Source organism: Argentina silus, assembly GCF_951799395.1.
Source record: "Argentina silus genome assembly, chromosome: 21".
NCBI classification, from domain to species: Eukaryota; Metazoa; Chordata; class Actinopteri; order Argentiniformes; family Argentinidae; genus Argentina; species Argentina silus.
In genome coordinates this window covers 1,040,665-1,055,257 of record NC_139675.1, presented here as the reverse complement: position 1 = coordinate 1,055,257, position 14,593 = coordinate 1,040,665, and the positions used below count along the sequence as shown (strand labels likewise).

The 14,593-nt window shown below is 48.3% G+C and overlaps 1 protein-coding gene across 1 annotated transcript in view; it reads right to left on the bottom strand.

Moving 5' to 3' along the window:
• The window catches only part of LOC310820932 (protein WWC2-like), a gene marked incomplete at its 5' end in the record, with an annotated part of 82,724 nt that extends 68,383 nt beyond the window's left edge, over positions 1–14,341 (bottom strand). The window contains 2 exons of the mRNA XM_083692773.1: positions 12,861–12,950; positions 14,199–14,341. Of these exons, the coding sequence (XP_083548899.1) occupies positions 12,861–12,950; positions 14,199–14,341 (233 nt within the window). The remainder of the gene's footprint in view (positions 1–12,860; positions 12,951–14,198) is intronic.
• Positions 14,342–14,593: the final 252 nt, after the last annotated feature.

Sequence of the window (14,593 nt, the reverse complement as noted above, 5' to 3'; positions counted from 1 at the left end):
TTATACCTCAGCTCTGAGGAGTTATTTCCCCATCTTGTCTTTTACTAATACAACAATAACAAAGAAAAGATGTTATCATTTCTCATTGACATCAACATGAACACATTTACATCTATGAAATGGAAACTGTTAAAATCGAGGGGTTGTCCTGGCTGGGTCCAGGGTGGGGTGGGGTTGTCCTGGCTGGGTCCAGGGTGGGGTGGGGTTGTCCTGGCTGGGTCCAGGGTGGGGTGGGGTTGTCCTGGCTGGGTCCAGGGTGGGGTGGGGTGGGATTGTCCTGGCTGGGTCCAGGGTGGGGTGGGGTGGGGTTGTCCTGGCTGGGTCCAGGGTGGGGTGGGGTGGGATTGTCCTGGCTGGGTCCAGGGTGGGGTGGGGTGGGATTGTCCTGGCTGGGTGGGGTAAGTAGAGGGGGTTAGTAGAACAATCTCCTAACATACATTTCTAACTTACAAAAAGAGAACTGAACCTTTAACCCCAACACCCTCACCACAGAGCCACAACTCTCTCACCCCTCCCACTCCTCTCTTTATAGAGCACTGCAGAAACATATTGAACAACATACCCATGTTCCAGAACAACATTCCCATGTGTGTGTGTGTGTGTGTGTGTGTGTGTGTGTGTGTATATAAGTGTGTGTGTGTGCGTGCGTGCGTGATGTTTGGTCCATCGCCCAAATGTCTGTCATAGCCTACACACATTAACAACAGTATTCAGGTTCAACGTCAAGCTAAGGAGCCTATTTGCGCTGGCATGAACCCCAGCGCTGACTTCTCCGTGAACCCCAGCGCTGACTTCTCCGTGTTATTCAACGGATGGAATCTTAAGTGCTCTCCCCAGTCTCCTGACACAGTTCTCAAAGAGTTCGCCTCGGAGAAAGAGGATTGGCTGAACCATTCACAGTGATAACAAACGGCTGGACAAGGCCTTGGTTACATTCCTCTCCTGACGTCTTGTTGTCCAAGCGTTGGTTGGTTGGTTGGTTGTGTTGTTTCTTAGTGAATTTACGGTGAGCTCTGGGAAGCGTTTGGTCCTGGAGTGGAATGGCTCGTGGCCAAGTCTGTTATTTTACCCATCTCCCTTTTCATATGGAAAATGAAAGAGAGTCTTGACTATTTCATCAAACTACAGTATTTCATTTGTCACCCTCACGCTGTCTTTGACCCCCCGAACAGGACACCCGCCCCTCCCTCTGAACAGGACTCTAGGGAGACCAGGGGAGGGAGTACAAATACTATGTTACGCTAATCTAAGTTCAACCTAAGAGCTATTGGATGAAATCTGCATTCACATTTGACATTCAGAGTCCTGAGAACCTGTAACATAACAACCTGTTCCTGTTCCTGTTCCGCTGGGACTCGTCCCTGCTGGGCCTCTGGTGACGCCAATCGGAATAGAAACTTCGGTAACAGCCGGAGTATAAACCTCAGCCTGGTAACGGTTTATCCCACCTGCAACGGAGATAAGGACTGGAGATCAGTTAAACCTCGGTTGTTGCGGTGTTTGCCCAGTAGGTGTCTTCACGGCGGTCTGAGCAGAAGTAGTTCACCTTGTGCAGATCAGATGTTGTCATGCGCCTCTTGGAAGCGACAATCAGAATGAAATCAGACACTTTCCTATTTATTATCTGATGTTATTGAGACGCAGGCACACACACACACACACACACACACACACACACACACACACACACACACACAATCTCTCTCTAACATAAAACATACTCCAAGATGAAGCCGTGGCCAAAGGCAGGAAACGCTGGCAGTGTCGGCGCTCAGCCCAAGAAGGCTGATCATCGTCTGGCATGCACAGGAAGCTCACGTGCGGCCTAATATACATGCTTGACATCCTGTGGTCCTCGGAGGCTCAGTTGGTAGAGCATGGTGCTAACAACGCTTAGGTTGTGGGTTTGATTCCCGCTGGGACCATCTATACCGAAATGTATGCACTCACTGCAATGTAAGTCGCTTTGGATAAAAGCGTCAGCTAAATGGCGTATAGTATTATATCATTTTATGTGCAGAATTGCAATTGACTAATCCCTCCTTGTACGTGTCTGTCTGCTTGATTGTCCTCCAGCCTCACCTGTGTCCTCCAGCCTCACCTGTGTCCTGAAAGATGCCCAAGAAGAAGACGGGCGCGCATTAATGGCATATATATCTATCAACTGTGACATTTGGATTTAAGCATCATCCTTCAAGCGGGAAGGCATGCCCTTCTCCAAGGCTGCTCAGCCCTCTTCAGAGTTCCACCACGGAGGTGCGTCTGGTGTGGCGCCTCTTCAGGCATGCAGTAGGAACCACCTTTCGGAGATGATCACGCTGTCAGTATATGTTAACCTGCAATTAGGAGGGAATAGTTTTTAGCTGCTTTTCGCATTACTAAGTTGATTAAAGCACTGAAATGAAGTCTACCTGCACTCATCAGTGCTCTCTGGTCCAGATGGCCCAGGTGCTTAAAGCTGGCATCAACAATGTTGTTGAGAATTCACTCCTAATACATATATATATAATCCTGAACATTAACGGCACTTTGCTTGGGATGAAAGCGTCTGCTAAACGAATTCTTTTTTTGACCTCAACTCACCATGCCATATGTCCTTATCTCTCCCGTCTGCCTCGCTTGAAGTCTAGAGTTTTCTGCAGCACAAGAAAATGACTTCATTTCGCAGAAGGCAGGTTATATTTGCAGGGCTTGACTGGCATTTGTTTGAGCACAATGCTAACACAAGGGCCTGTTCCTGTCAGGAGAATGAATTTGACTGACAGAGAAACTCTCCTGAAATAACAGGCTTCACCCCCTTCTGGCCTTCAGACGGTGTGCCTTGGCTTCGTTTCCTCTCAGCATTGTGGTTGTGATTGACAGACCAAAACCAGATAGGCCAAGTCATCTAGAAACAATAAAATAAAATGTTAATCTCCCCATTCACTCTCCCTGAGTTAGATTTCAGACTTTCCATTTTATGTCAAGCAGAGTCACTTAAGGTCATTCGGTGTTTAATTTCTTAAGTTGTCACCCAATAACCCAACCAAGTATAAATGAGAGTTTATGCCAATTCTGCATGGTAATGTGTCTCTAGGGAGGTTTTTACTGTAATCACTCTCACTCTTTTCACTCTTTTTCCCTTTCCCTCTCTTTCTAACAACTCTCCATCCCTCTTTTTGACCCTTTTCTCTCTCTCTCTCTCATTCTTTCCCTCTCCCACTTTCCATCCCTCTTTCGGAACTCTTTCCTTCCCACCCCCCCTTCTCTCTACCACCCACCCACCCTCCCTCCCTCCCTCCCTCTCCCTGTCCACCACTCCACATTCTCTCCTATCCTTCATTCTCTTCATTCACGGCCAAAACTGCTCTGCACCTCAGTGAAAGCCTAAACTCCACTTGGGGAAATCAGACATTCTGGCATGGAAACTGCCCCGGTGGTGGTTTCTCCTTTTCTAATCCCGTCTTAAACACAGACATGTCTTTGTTCCTGCACTGAGACACACATTCTCCCAGCACACGGGGAACATACCAGTGCTGGACCTAAAGGTTGGTCATTTGAATTTCAACTTAAAAAAAAGGGGCCATTTTAGTCAACACTCCACAAAGATGAAGCATTAAGTATTCAGAGCCCAGAGACAGTGCTTACCTCTGCAGTGTTTTCCTGCTGCTTGCAGGGCCAAAGGCATCCATTCTCCTTCTTCTCTCAGTGAAATAGACTGAAGGGTCCTGCTGTTGCCTTTCAGACCAATCTGCTGCCTCCTGGCTCTCTGGGGCTGATGGTGCAGGCTGGCCTGGGGCAATGTGTGTGTGTGTGTATCTGTGTGTGTGTCTGTCTGCGTGTGTGTGTGTGTGAGTGTATGTGGCTATGCCTGTGTGAGTGTGCGTGGCTATCCCCATCTGTGTGTGTGTGTGTGTGTGTGTGTGTGTGTGTGTGTGCGTGTGTGTGTGTGTGTCTATGACTCCCCCCCACCCCCCTCTGTCTCTGTCCAGTTGAATTCATCTGGACAGCTGGTCTGGTGGCAGGAGGGTCTGGGTTTAAATGACTCCTCCAGTGGTCCCAGAACCTCGGATCTCTCCTCACAACGACCCACCTCATCTCTCTCTCTCTCTCTCTCTGCCGTCCTCTTCAAACTCGCTGTGAGGGACAGCCTCGTTGAGGCCAGGCGTACTGCAGAAAGCCGGGTCAAATCCTTTGAAGAAAGTATTGGAAACCCGTTTTAAATGAGTGACACCTCACCACACATCAAAGCAAACAAATACCTAACGCCTTCATCGAGTAGATCCTTTGTATAGAGCATACTTATGGCAAAAAACTCAGAAAATGTAGTTTTTCATTCAGGTTTTCTTATATTTTCTATAATGTTGCAAGTTAGCGCGAGGCAACAACTGTCCGCAAAATAGTCCTACCCGGTCAGGAAAGACAACGCACATGACAACAAGCAACCGTTCTACGGGCGTGTGGGGGGAGGGTTCTTGGAATCAACATTCAATGAAATTGCGATGAATTATTTGAATTATGTTTCTCGACCGTCTGACTGCCCAGAGTCTCCAGATGGATATAGCGACGGGAACGACAATTAAAGTCGGCTTTTGATTAATCAGCCTCTCTCTCTCTCTCTCTCTCTCCCTCTCCCTCTCTCCCTCCCTCCCTCCCTCCACTGGAGATACTTGGATGGATGATCAAAGACAACAGAGAGAGGCCAAGGCGTCCATTTTCCATCCCAAAGCTACATTGTTGTACTTGTTTGTGTTTCGGCTGCTGTCCTCCAGTGCTAACATTAAAACTTCAGAGAAGAGGAGGGACAGTTTAACAATGGAATTGTTTTCCCTTATCCTGTCTAAGGACGCGTCACACGGTTCCTGATACGATGGTACCGTTGACCTGCGGCGAGGTCACGTGATGCGGGCATCACTAGCAGCGGGCCGTGATGGCGGGTGACAGGGCGAGCGACCAGCCAGGTGGGGAAAAACCAAGAGACAGTTTTACATTCAGCTCTTTGGTGTCCTGACTCGAGGCATATGACAGACACGTGTGGAACATGTATTTGGCATGTATGCAGTACAGTACAGGGTTCTCTGCTGTCACCGGCGTAAATCAATGCGTAATGATCATGCGCTGTATGCTGATGACACAGATTTATATTCTACTCTGTCACACTGAAAGGTTGTATGTGTTCCTTTCGTTCTCCTCAAAGCCTGTATGCGTTTGTTGACATTTGTCTTATTATTGTACGGCCTCAATTCGTTCAATCGCAGACGAGGGGAATTGTGTAATTTACCGTGAGAAAACAGCAACAGCAGAGTGTGAATGTAAGCCAGCTCTGGCTGCCGCTCAGTCAGAATACTGCCGCAGTATCAGGAAAACAGCAGATGGAGGATTTCACATGGTGAATATGGACCAAGCTCTGGCCTGGCGCTCAGGCCTGGCTCTCTGTTCAGCAGTGGTCACCCGGCTCTCACGTCAGCATGGCGGTGACTACAGCCCTCATCCTTCTGAAAGGACAGAGATGGGGCTCCACTGGTTTTGTGTAAAAACAGTAAAAAAAATAATAATCAAGAGAGGACTGTAGAGGGCTGTAGAGACTAACGCAAGGCAAGGCAATGAAAGGAAAGGAACAAAGTAAAAACAATTTAATGGAAGAAAAAAAAAAAAGAAAACAAAGTAAAACAAAATAGCCCAAGGGCTGAGATACTAAAAGCAGCCCACATAAAAGCAAGGCTAAAAAGGTAAGTCTTAAGATTTCAAGTCCAAGAAAATTGATTTCTTTAAAAAACTGGTCCCTCAGCTCATCTGGCAGGCTGTTTCAGGGGCTGGGGGCATAATCACTAAAAGCTGCCTGTCCATGTCTCCAGAACGTGATAAAGAAAGACTGATGAAAACAGTGAAATACAACGGCTAACCAGTGTTCACTTCCAACCGCCGTCTGCCCTCTCAACCCGCTCTACACTATTACCCTTAACTCACCAACCGCCAAAGAGCTCCGGAACACTCCTCACCTTGAGTGTTCCAAGTGTTCTATGAGGTGTTTACCCAGCAACAACACTCTGATTGGCTACAACATGAAGCGTCATCATTTCCGCATTTCTGGTGAATTAAGTCACCCTTGGCGCTCTAGAATGTTGACAGTTTGGCCCGACTTTATTCACACCCTCGGCACGGAATGAGTTAATTCTACAACTGCAGGCCACATACATGCACAGAAGTACTAAATAAACGTCTTCACTCCACAACGATAGCAATTCCACAGCAGCCTACGATGTGGAGGTCTCAGGAGGGACTGTTAGGATGTAGCCTGAAGAGACGGGTCTTCAATGAGTGAAAAGGTCATTATCTATCTTGTACCATAGGAACGCCCTGCATCAGCCGTCTACAGGGACCCCTCCTTCTCCTCAATACAAACAACCAGTAACATGTCACGATGCTAACTCTGGGGAGTGTTCTGGTGTTTGTTTTAACAGACAGTGTTCTTCATGTCTGATTGAATGGGCCTGTGTGGAGGTTATTGGCGGTTAATCACGATCCACTTACGGATGTAATGTTGTGCTTGGAAAAGGAGGATGGAGGTCAATGCAGCTACACTGTAAGTGGGCTTTTAATTGTGTTTGGTTGAGATGATTAACTGCTGAGACCGTTGCACTGAGATTACATCATTGAAACAACAAATAACCAACACACTGTACGATAGCTCACTGTACGATTGCTCACTGTACGATTGCTCACTGTACGATTGCACGCACGCACGCACAAATAAATTATTGACACTATTATGATGTTCTCTGGCCCTGGCTATTCTCAGCATTGGCTATAAACTCTTCTAAATGCAGGCTGCCAACAGCAGCTCTGGGAGCAGCTAGAAGACTGCAGAGACCCCACACCTCCTCCCAAATCAATGCTAATGTGGCTTACCGCACCAGGAACTCAGAAGTGTTACAACAAACCAGGGATAAGGTGTGTGTGTGTGTGTGTGTGTGTGTATCACATATTGATTTTCTTCAATTGCTGCAACTTCAAACTTCAAGTCAGGACAACACCACTGGGAAATAAGAGCTAACGTGAGTCGATATAATCAGAAGCGTTCAGGCCGACACTGCAGTTTCTTGTTATCTATTGTTTTATTCTATTCCCCAAATGGGCTGATTTTGACTAGTCTCTGCATGATTTTACACACACACACGCACGCACGCACGCACACAATCACACACACAGCGCTGAGCCTCTCTCTAATGGGTCTGAGGGACGAGGAGACAGTTAATTTCCTCAGTTCAGTGTTTACACCAGCGCAGATTGACCTGACAGTAAATGCAATTGTCGGCAATCACAGCTGGCAGGCTGCACGGCCTGGCCCATAAACCTGTCTGCTGTATGAGGAGGGAGGGCAATACCGCCAAATGAAGAGGGAGAGCAATACCGCCAAATGAAGAGGGAGAGCAATACCGCCAAATGAGGAGGGAAGAGCAATACCGCCAAATGAGGAGGGAAGAGCAATACCGCCAAATGAGGAGGGAAGAGCAATACCGCCAAATGAGGAGGGAAGAGCAATACCGCCAAATGAAGAGGCGGATTTAAACGACACCAAACCCCTTCTTACTGGACATAATACTGAGGTTACTTCTTACTGTACATAGTGCTGAGGTGTCCAAAAATGTTTTTTTCTCGGGGAGATGGAGTGGAATGGGGTGTATTGAGTCCGTTGGGAAAGTAATAGCCACCTGCACCCAGCCCTGATCCATGTGTCGGAGGATTGTGGTGTGTGTGTGTGTGTGTGTATGTATGTCCCTGTCTCTATTGTATAGAATGAACACACACACACACACACACACACCTGAACTTTTAGAAGGGAAACAATGGCATCCTCCACTCACAAGGAACACGAGTTGCCCAGTCGTCAAAGTCCAAGTTTCTTATTTCCAAGGAGCACTTGAATGCAGCATACAACCAAGAGCGGGAGGGAGTGGAGGGATTCTGTAAGCCCAAGCAGATCAAACGGCTGCCTGTGAAACAAACGGCTACCATACTGCAGCTGTTTCCAGTCTGCTCCGGCAGCAGCTAGCATCATCTTCCTCTCGCCTACCTGGAGAATTAGCTTTGAACCGCCACAGCGCTACGCTCCACGCTAGTGATCTTCCATTAACACTGCCTCAACGACAGTTGTTCCCTCCCTCCCTCCCTCCTTCCCTCCCTCCGTCCGTCTGTCTGTCCGGCCGTCCCTCCCTCCGTCCGTTCCTCCCTCCGTCCCTCCGCCCCTTCCACATGCCTGGCCATGTGCGGAACGGCTACAGCTGCCTGAGTCAGCCGTTCTCCCGTGGCGTGAAACCAGCCGTGGCGGTGGCGTGCACCCCCTACAGGAGCGGCTCCGTTCACTCCATGTCCTGTGAGACGTGTCGATAAATCAGGCCTAAGTGACGACCGTAATCCACGACCACTCAATCCACGAAACGCTGTCGTCTCGGGAGCTAACGAGACACCTCGAACCCGGAGGGGCCTAGTGGCGGTGCGCCCTGGCGGGCTGGGGACGCTGACGACGGCTCTGCTCATGTTCTGAGTGGACTTCCATGAAGGTACATGAAGACACACAGCAGGCTGCTGTAGGACACGGTTTGGCAGGATCACCTGCTGTTTTGGGAGCTGAAGGTCATGTGAGGCTGGCGCCGGTAGAAATCAGAGGACGGGCTCGTTGTGATGCACGGAACGGAATGAGGAACGGTGTCCAACGTAGATACATTCTGTACAAGTGTATTCCCGCTGGGACCATATATAGTGAGAAATGTATGCACTCACTGCAATGTAAGTCGCTTTGGATAAAAGCGTCAGCTGCATGGCATATATTATGTATGATAATACCTCCACCAGCCTCCCCTGACGTGAACAGAGGGTCCCAATCGAACGTATCTCTTTATGGAACTAAGCGTATCGTGAAAAGTAATTTACGATGAGCACTGACCACGTACTGTACAAGTGTATAGACACAGACACAAACCAGCGCAGACCGTCCTAGCCTACATCAGCCTGAAACTCAAAGGATTCATCAAAAGTAGAGCCACAAACGAACCAGTCTAAGCAGTGGTAACCACGGTTCTTTGGGTTTAGCCCTCAGAGAGTAATAGCCAGTCATATAGTTTAAATCGGAGAGGCGCTCCTGCCCTGACTGATGGGGAGAGGACCAGCGCCAAAGCACAGCGCTGTCAGGGGCTCAAACGGTTGGCCGTGACGGCGCAAACATCATCAAGCTTATCCAGTCTGAGCCTTTCAAGAGAAACGCTTTAATCCTCCTTCGCCGTGTGTCACAAACCAAGAGTTTCTGGACCCGAGCAGCCTTCCACTCTGGCCACGCGCCAGCTCTCAGGGGACAGAAAAGACTGCAAAGTCATTACGTTTGTCTTTTAATGATCAGACTCCGCCACCGCCTTCCTCAGGCCCCACTTCATAGACAAAGAGACCACGGTTTCTCAGAGATTGAGGTTGGTTGCCTCAATGGAGATGCAAAGCGGCCTAACAGGAACAGACAGAGAAGAGAAAGTAGCCAAAAAGAGAACAAGTGGGTTGTGATTAATAGACTGACTGAGCAACTTGTCTCGGCTAAACGTTGCTAAATCCTTCACAACGCACTGGCCCGGTTCCAAGCTAGAACTGAGAAAATAGGCTTTTTTGTTAAATGGGATAATACACTAAGATGGTTGTAATAGACTTGCCCCCTCTTGAGGAAAAAAACTGGTTCTGGTTCCTCCCAAGAAAGTGTTCTCCATTTGTCCCTTGCTTGTTTTAAGTCAGGAAAGTAAAAATACATTTGGACAGAATCTTTGAAACTAGGCAGACCATTGATGAATTGATGAAGATAATACAGTCTACCTTTTTTTCCAGATGCAGGAATGCATTGCACACACAGACGCACACACGCAAGCAAGCTCGCACACGCACGCACGCACACACGCACGAACACACGCAAGCTCGCACACACACACATACAAGCAAGTAAGGGGGGATAGTGGGGATGAAGAGGTCTCTAGGGTTAGGGTTAGTACAGGGGGGTAGTGGGGATGAAGAGGTCTCTAGGGTTAGGGTTAGTACAGGGGGGTAGTGGGGATGAAGAGGTCTCTAGGGTTAGGATTAGGGTTAGTACAGGGGGGTAGTGGGGATGAAGAGGTCTCTAGGGTTAGGGTTAGTACAGGGGGGTAGTGGGGATGAAGAGGTCTCTAGGGTTAGGATTAGGGTTAGTACAGGGGGGTAGTGGGGATGAAGAGGTCTCTAGGGTTAGGGTTAGTACAGGGGGGTAGTGGGGATGAAGAGGTCTCTAGGGTTAGGGTTAGTACAGGGGGGTAGTGGGGATGAAGAGGTCTCTAGGGTTAGGATTAGGGTTAGTACAGGGGGGTAGTGGGGATGAAGAGGTCTCTAGGGTTAGGGTTAGTACAGGGGGGTAGTGGGGATGAAGAGGTCTCTAGGGTTAGGGTTAGTACAGGGGGGTAGTGGGGATGAAGAGGTCTCTAGGGTTAGGGTTAGTACAGGGGGGTAGTGGGGATGAAGAGGTCTCTAGGGTTAGGGTTAGTACAGGGTAGTGGGGATGAAGAGGTCTTCAGGAGGGACAGCCAAGATGGAGCCTGAAGAGATGGCCTTCAGTCTACGGCGGTAGGTAGTGTCAGGAGATACTGTGGAGATAGTTGTTCTCTAGTGATGCATGTTTACTGTACGTACCTCACCCTGAACACGCTAGCATGTGTACTGTACGTACCTCACCCTGAACACCCTGAGGGAGGAGGGAGAGTAGGAGGGAGAGTAGGAGAGAGGAGGCCAGATTAGCATACTGTACTGCAGTCACGACTGTTTGTTTCAGCCCTGGGGGAGTGACTGGAACTCAGCCAGGTACTATGAGAACAGACCTTCTGCATACACAATTCAGGGGAGGCTGGAATCATACACACACTTCAGGGGAGGCTGGAATCATACACACACTTCAGGGGAGGCTGGAATCATACACACACTTCAGGGGAGGCTGGAATCATACACACAATTCAGGGGAGGCTGGAATCATACACACACTTCAGGGGAGGCTGGAATCATACACACAATTCAGGGGAGGCTGGAATCATACACACACTTCAGGGGAGGCTGGAATCATACACACACTTCAGGGGAGGCTGGAATCATACACACAATTCAGGGGAGGCTGGAATCATACACACACTTCAGGGGAGGCTGGAATCATACACACAATTCAGGGGAGGCTGGAATCATACACACACTTCAGGGGAGGCTGGTGAGGCAGAACTCAGAGGACGGGCTCATTGTAATGCGTGGAATGTAATTGCATACAGTACATGTCCAATCACTTGTTATGCATATACACATAGGCCAGTGGAGGCTGATGAGGTAGAAATCGGAGGATGGGCTCATTGTAATGCGTGGAATGGTATCCATTCCATGCATTACAATGAGGCCGTCCTCTGAGTTCTATCTCCACCAGCCTCCCCTGACATAGGCCCAGTTTTCCGGACACAGATTAAGCTTCATTTCTAGATTTAAATGTATTGAAAATGTTATTTAGGCTTGATCTGTCCCGGGAAGTAGCCCCTCATCAAAGACATTAACATACCTGATATTCTTTAGCAGTTTTTTTTTTTTTCCCCCTTGGTTTATGGTATTGGTTTTAAAACGTTGAAAACTCGAACAATAAAAGGTGTTTGTTTGCACTGAAGCCATGGCTACACCACATTCACAAGCAGCTTGTATTCAGATCGTTTGTGGCCACATTTTTCAACAGGTGTAGCCAATCAGGCGGCGTGAACTGATTATGATCAGGTCTGACCCCCTCCAGAGGACCTCCACCTATCTCCCTCCCTCCTCCTCCTCCCTCCTCCTCTCCCTCCCTCCTCCCTCCCTCCTCCTCCTCCTCTCCCTCCCTCCTCCTCCTCCCTCCTCCTCTCCCTCCCTCCTCCTCCTCCCTCCCTCCTCCTCCTCTCCCTCCCTCTCTCTCTCCTCCCTCCCCCGCCTCCTTCCGTCAGGGGTCTTTGCGCTGTTTGTGTTCCACTTTTTCCTGGTTTTACACTTGTGTGAATGACGTGTTTTGGGTCCATTGATACAGAGTTGCTATATTTTGCTTTGTTAGTGTGGTCGCCAAGCCTCATTCACCATACCCCCCCCCCCCCCCCCCCCGCCCCGCAACCCCACCCAACCCCAACACACACACCTGAATAGCAGCAAAGGAGGAGGGCTGGGGGGACCATGTCTAAGGCCCTATCAACCCATCTACAGACAATAACATGTGCGTTTCGTTTAGAAGTCCCCTCGGCAAATAAATGACAAGGCGGACGGATGTGGCCTCACACAGAGGCCTGGCTGAGCTATGAGGTATGACAGGAGCGCATCTGGGAAAATCATTTCAGGGTTTATTTTTCTTTTAATGGCTTTCAGATCAGCCTTGAGTCAGACGCTGATTGTTTCCTCCCAGTAGAGTTCGTGGAGAAGCAGCCTGCATGAAAGAGCCTTTCTGACCTGTGTGCGTGTGTGTGTGTGTGTACACTCACCGAACACTTTATTAGGAACACTATACTAATACTGGGTAGGGCATTATCATGCTGGAAGTAGTCATTAGAAGATGGGTAAATTGTGGCCATGAGGGGATGCACATGGTCAGCAACAATACCCAAATAGGCTGTGGCACTGAAGCGATGATTGATTGGTATTAATGGGCCCAAAGTGTGCCAAGAAAACATACCCCGCACCATTACACCAGCTCTACCTTGAGAAGGTGTACAGGTGTTCCTAATAAAGTGTTCGGTGAGAAACTGAGAGCGAGAGAGCGAGGAAAGGAGGGAGGGAGGGGGAGGGAGGGAGGGAGAGAGAGAGAGTGGAAGAGAGAGTGGGACTGCAGCAGCAGCTTTCCTGACCTGCCCTCTGGTCTGACCACGGCGGCCGTGGGGACAACGTCCGGTGTCTCTGCAGACGGCTTTCTGAAGTCGCTGGGGCGTTCGGCCTCACTTAAAACACACATAAAAACACCAATGAAACCAGAGAGCTCTCCTGTGATGTGAAGCCCTCTGGGAATGATCCAGACGTGAGCTCAGAGCCGCTGGCCGCCGTCCTCACAGGCAAAGCTCCCAAAACACCAAAGACAGGAAGATAAAACAAAACGAAACAAAACACAGTCCGATTGTGTCCTGCTGAAGTTGCCAAGGGCAACACTCAAATGACACCCATTTCCCAGTCTAGTGCGCTTCTACTGAAAAAAAGCCTTAAAGTGGAATTTCGCTTTTTTTTTTGCACACATTTATCGTCAGCCAATCATTGATGTGTTCCCAGCACTTTGTTTTTACCAACCTCATAGACAGCATCGATGTCCTCATCTGATAGAAACATGGTTCACTTTATGCTTCCAGCACACCCTTCGTATTGTCAGGATGCTGCCTTGAAAAGAGGAGGAGAGAGAGGAGAGACTTCCCTCTCTCTGAGGCTGTTAATAGGAATATGACAAATGCAACAACCACGCTGATTGCCCAGCATATGCACCTGGAGAATTTCATGCATTTGCAGCGGTTCAATTAAACTTCAGAGTAATTTTTCACAGGTGTTAAAAGCAAACATTGAATGATGTTGCGTAGATGTAAATAAAATGCAGTCCAGCCCAGCTTCAGAAACCTTTACAGAATTACATTTTTATTTGTATGATTGATCTCTGTGGAGCATTAACATGTTGGAGATAAAAGGGATTGGATCCCAGAAATGACCTTTTGGAGATTACATTAAAATTGCACTTTAATTGCACTCTAAAACAGCAATGTTTATATAAAACAATGTCATGAACTCTGCGGAGGTTGCCGGTAGAAAGAAACAAAAAACAAAACAAAAAAAACAAACAAATCCTGGAATAAATTAAAGATATTTTGGTACCTTCATTACAAATAGGACTGACACGTTATCAAATTTACAATTAAGATCACTTTCACTCATTAGTGTTCGCAATTCTGCTTAATCTTCAGAGAAAAGAAAACTAATAACAAAAATACGCAGAAGCATTGTTACCAAATTCCCTTCCATAAAAACACAAACAAAAATAACAATCAGTTACATTAGTTAACCTGTGACTTTGACAGGCACCAACAAAAATAAAAAATACATATTATCATTGCTCAAATTGCCACCAACAGACAACACAGAACCATCTGTCTGAAGACCCTCTCAGGTCTGTAAACTATAGTCCACCTCAGAAAAGACGAGTCGGACGTGACTGTGTCCCATAGTAAACGGCGGTAACCGTGGCGATGTCACTATAGTACTCTTCCACGTCACCCCTTAACGTCTCGCGGTGGCGGTGGCGACTCTGATGCGCTGTATGACCCAACACGGAGGTCGGCCGCGGCCCCCCTCCCATGATCCTCTACTGCTAAGAGAGTCAGGAAACACCTGGCTGCACCCCAACGTGACCACGTGACCAAACCCCACCTCGGAATGCACCGGAATCCGCTCTCAAGGCTCTTACTGTCACCGTGGATACCGGAACACGACCGCTTCTTCTAATCACCTACCAGACAAAGAGCTTTCACATCTAGCATTGACCAGCACTGAAAGGCTACTGAACGACAAAGCAGTAATGCTGTTACATTGTAGTGCAATATAATACAGA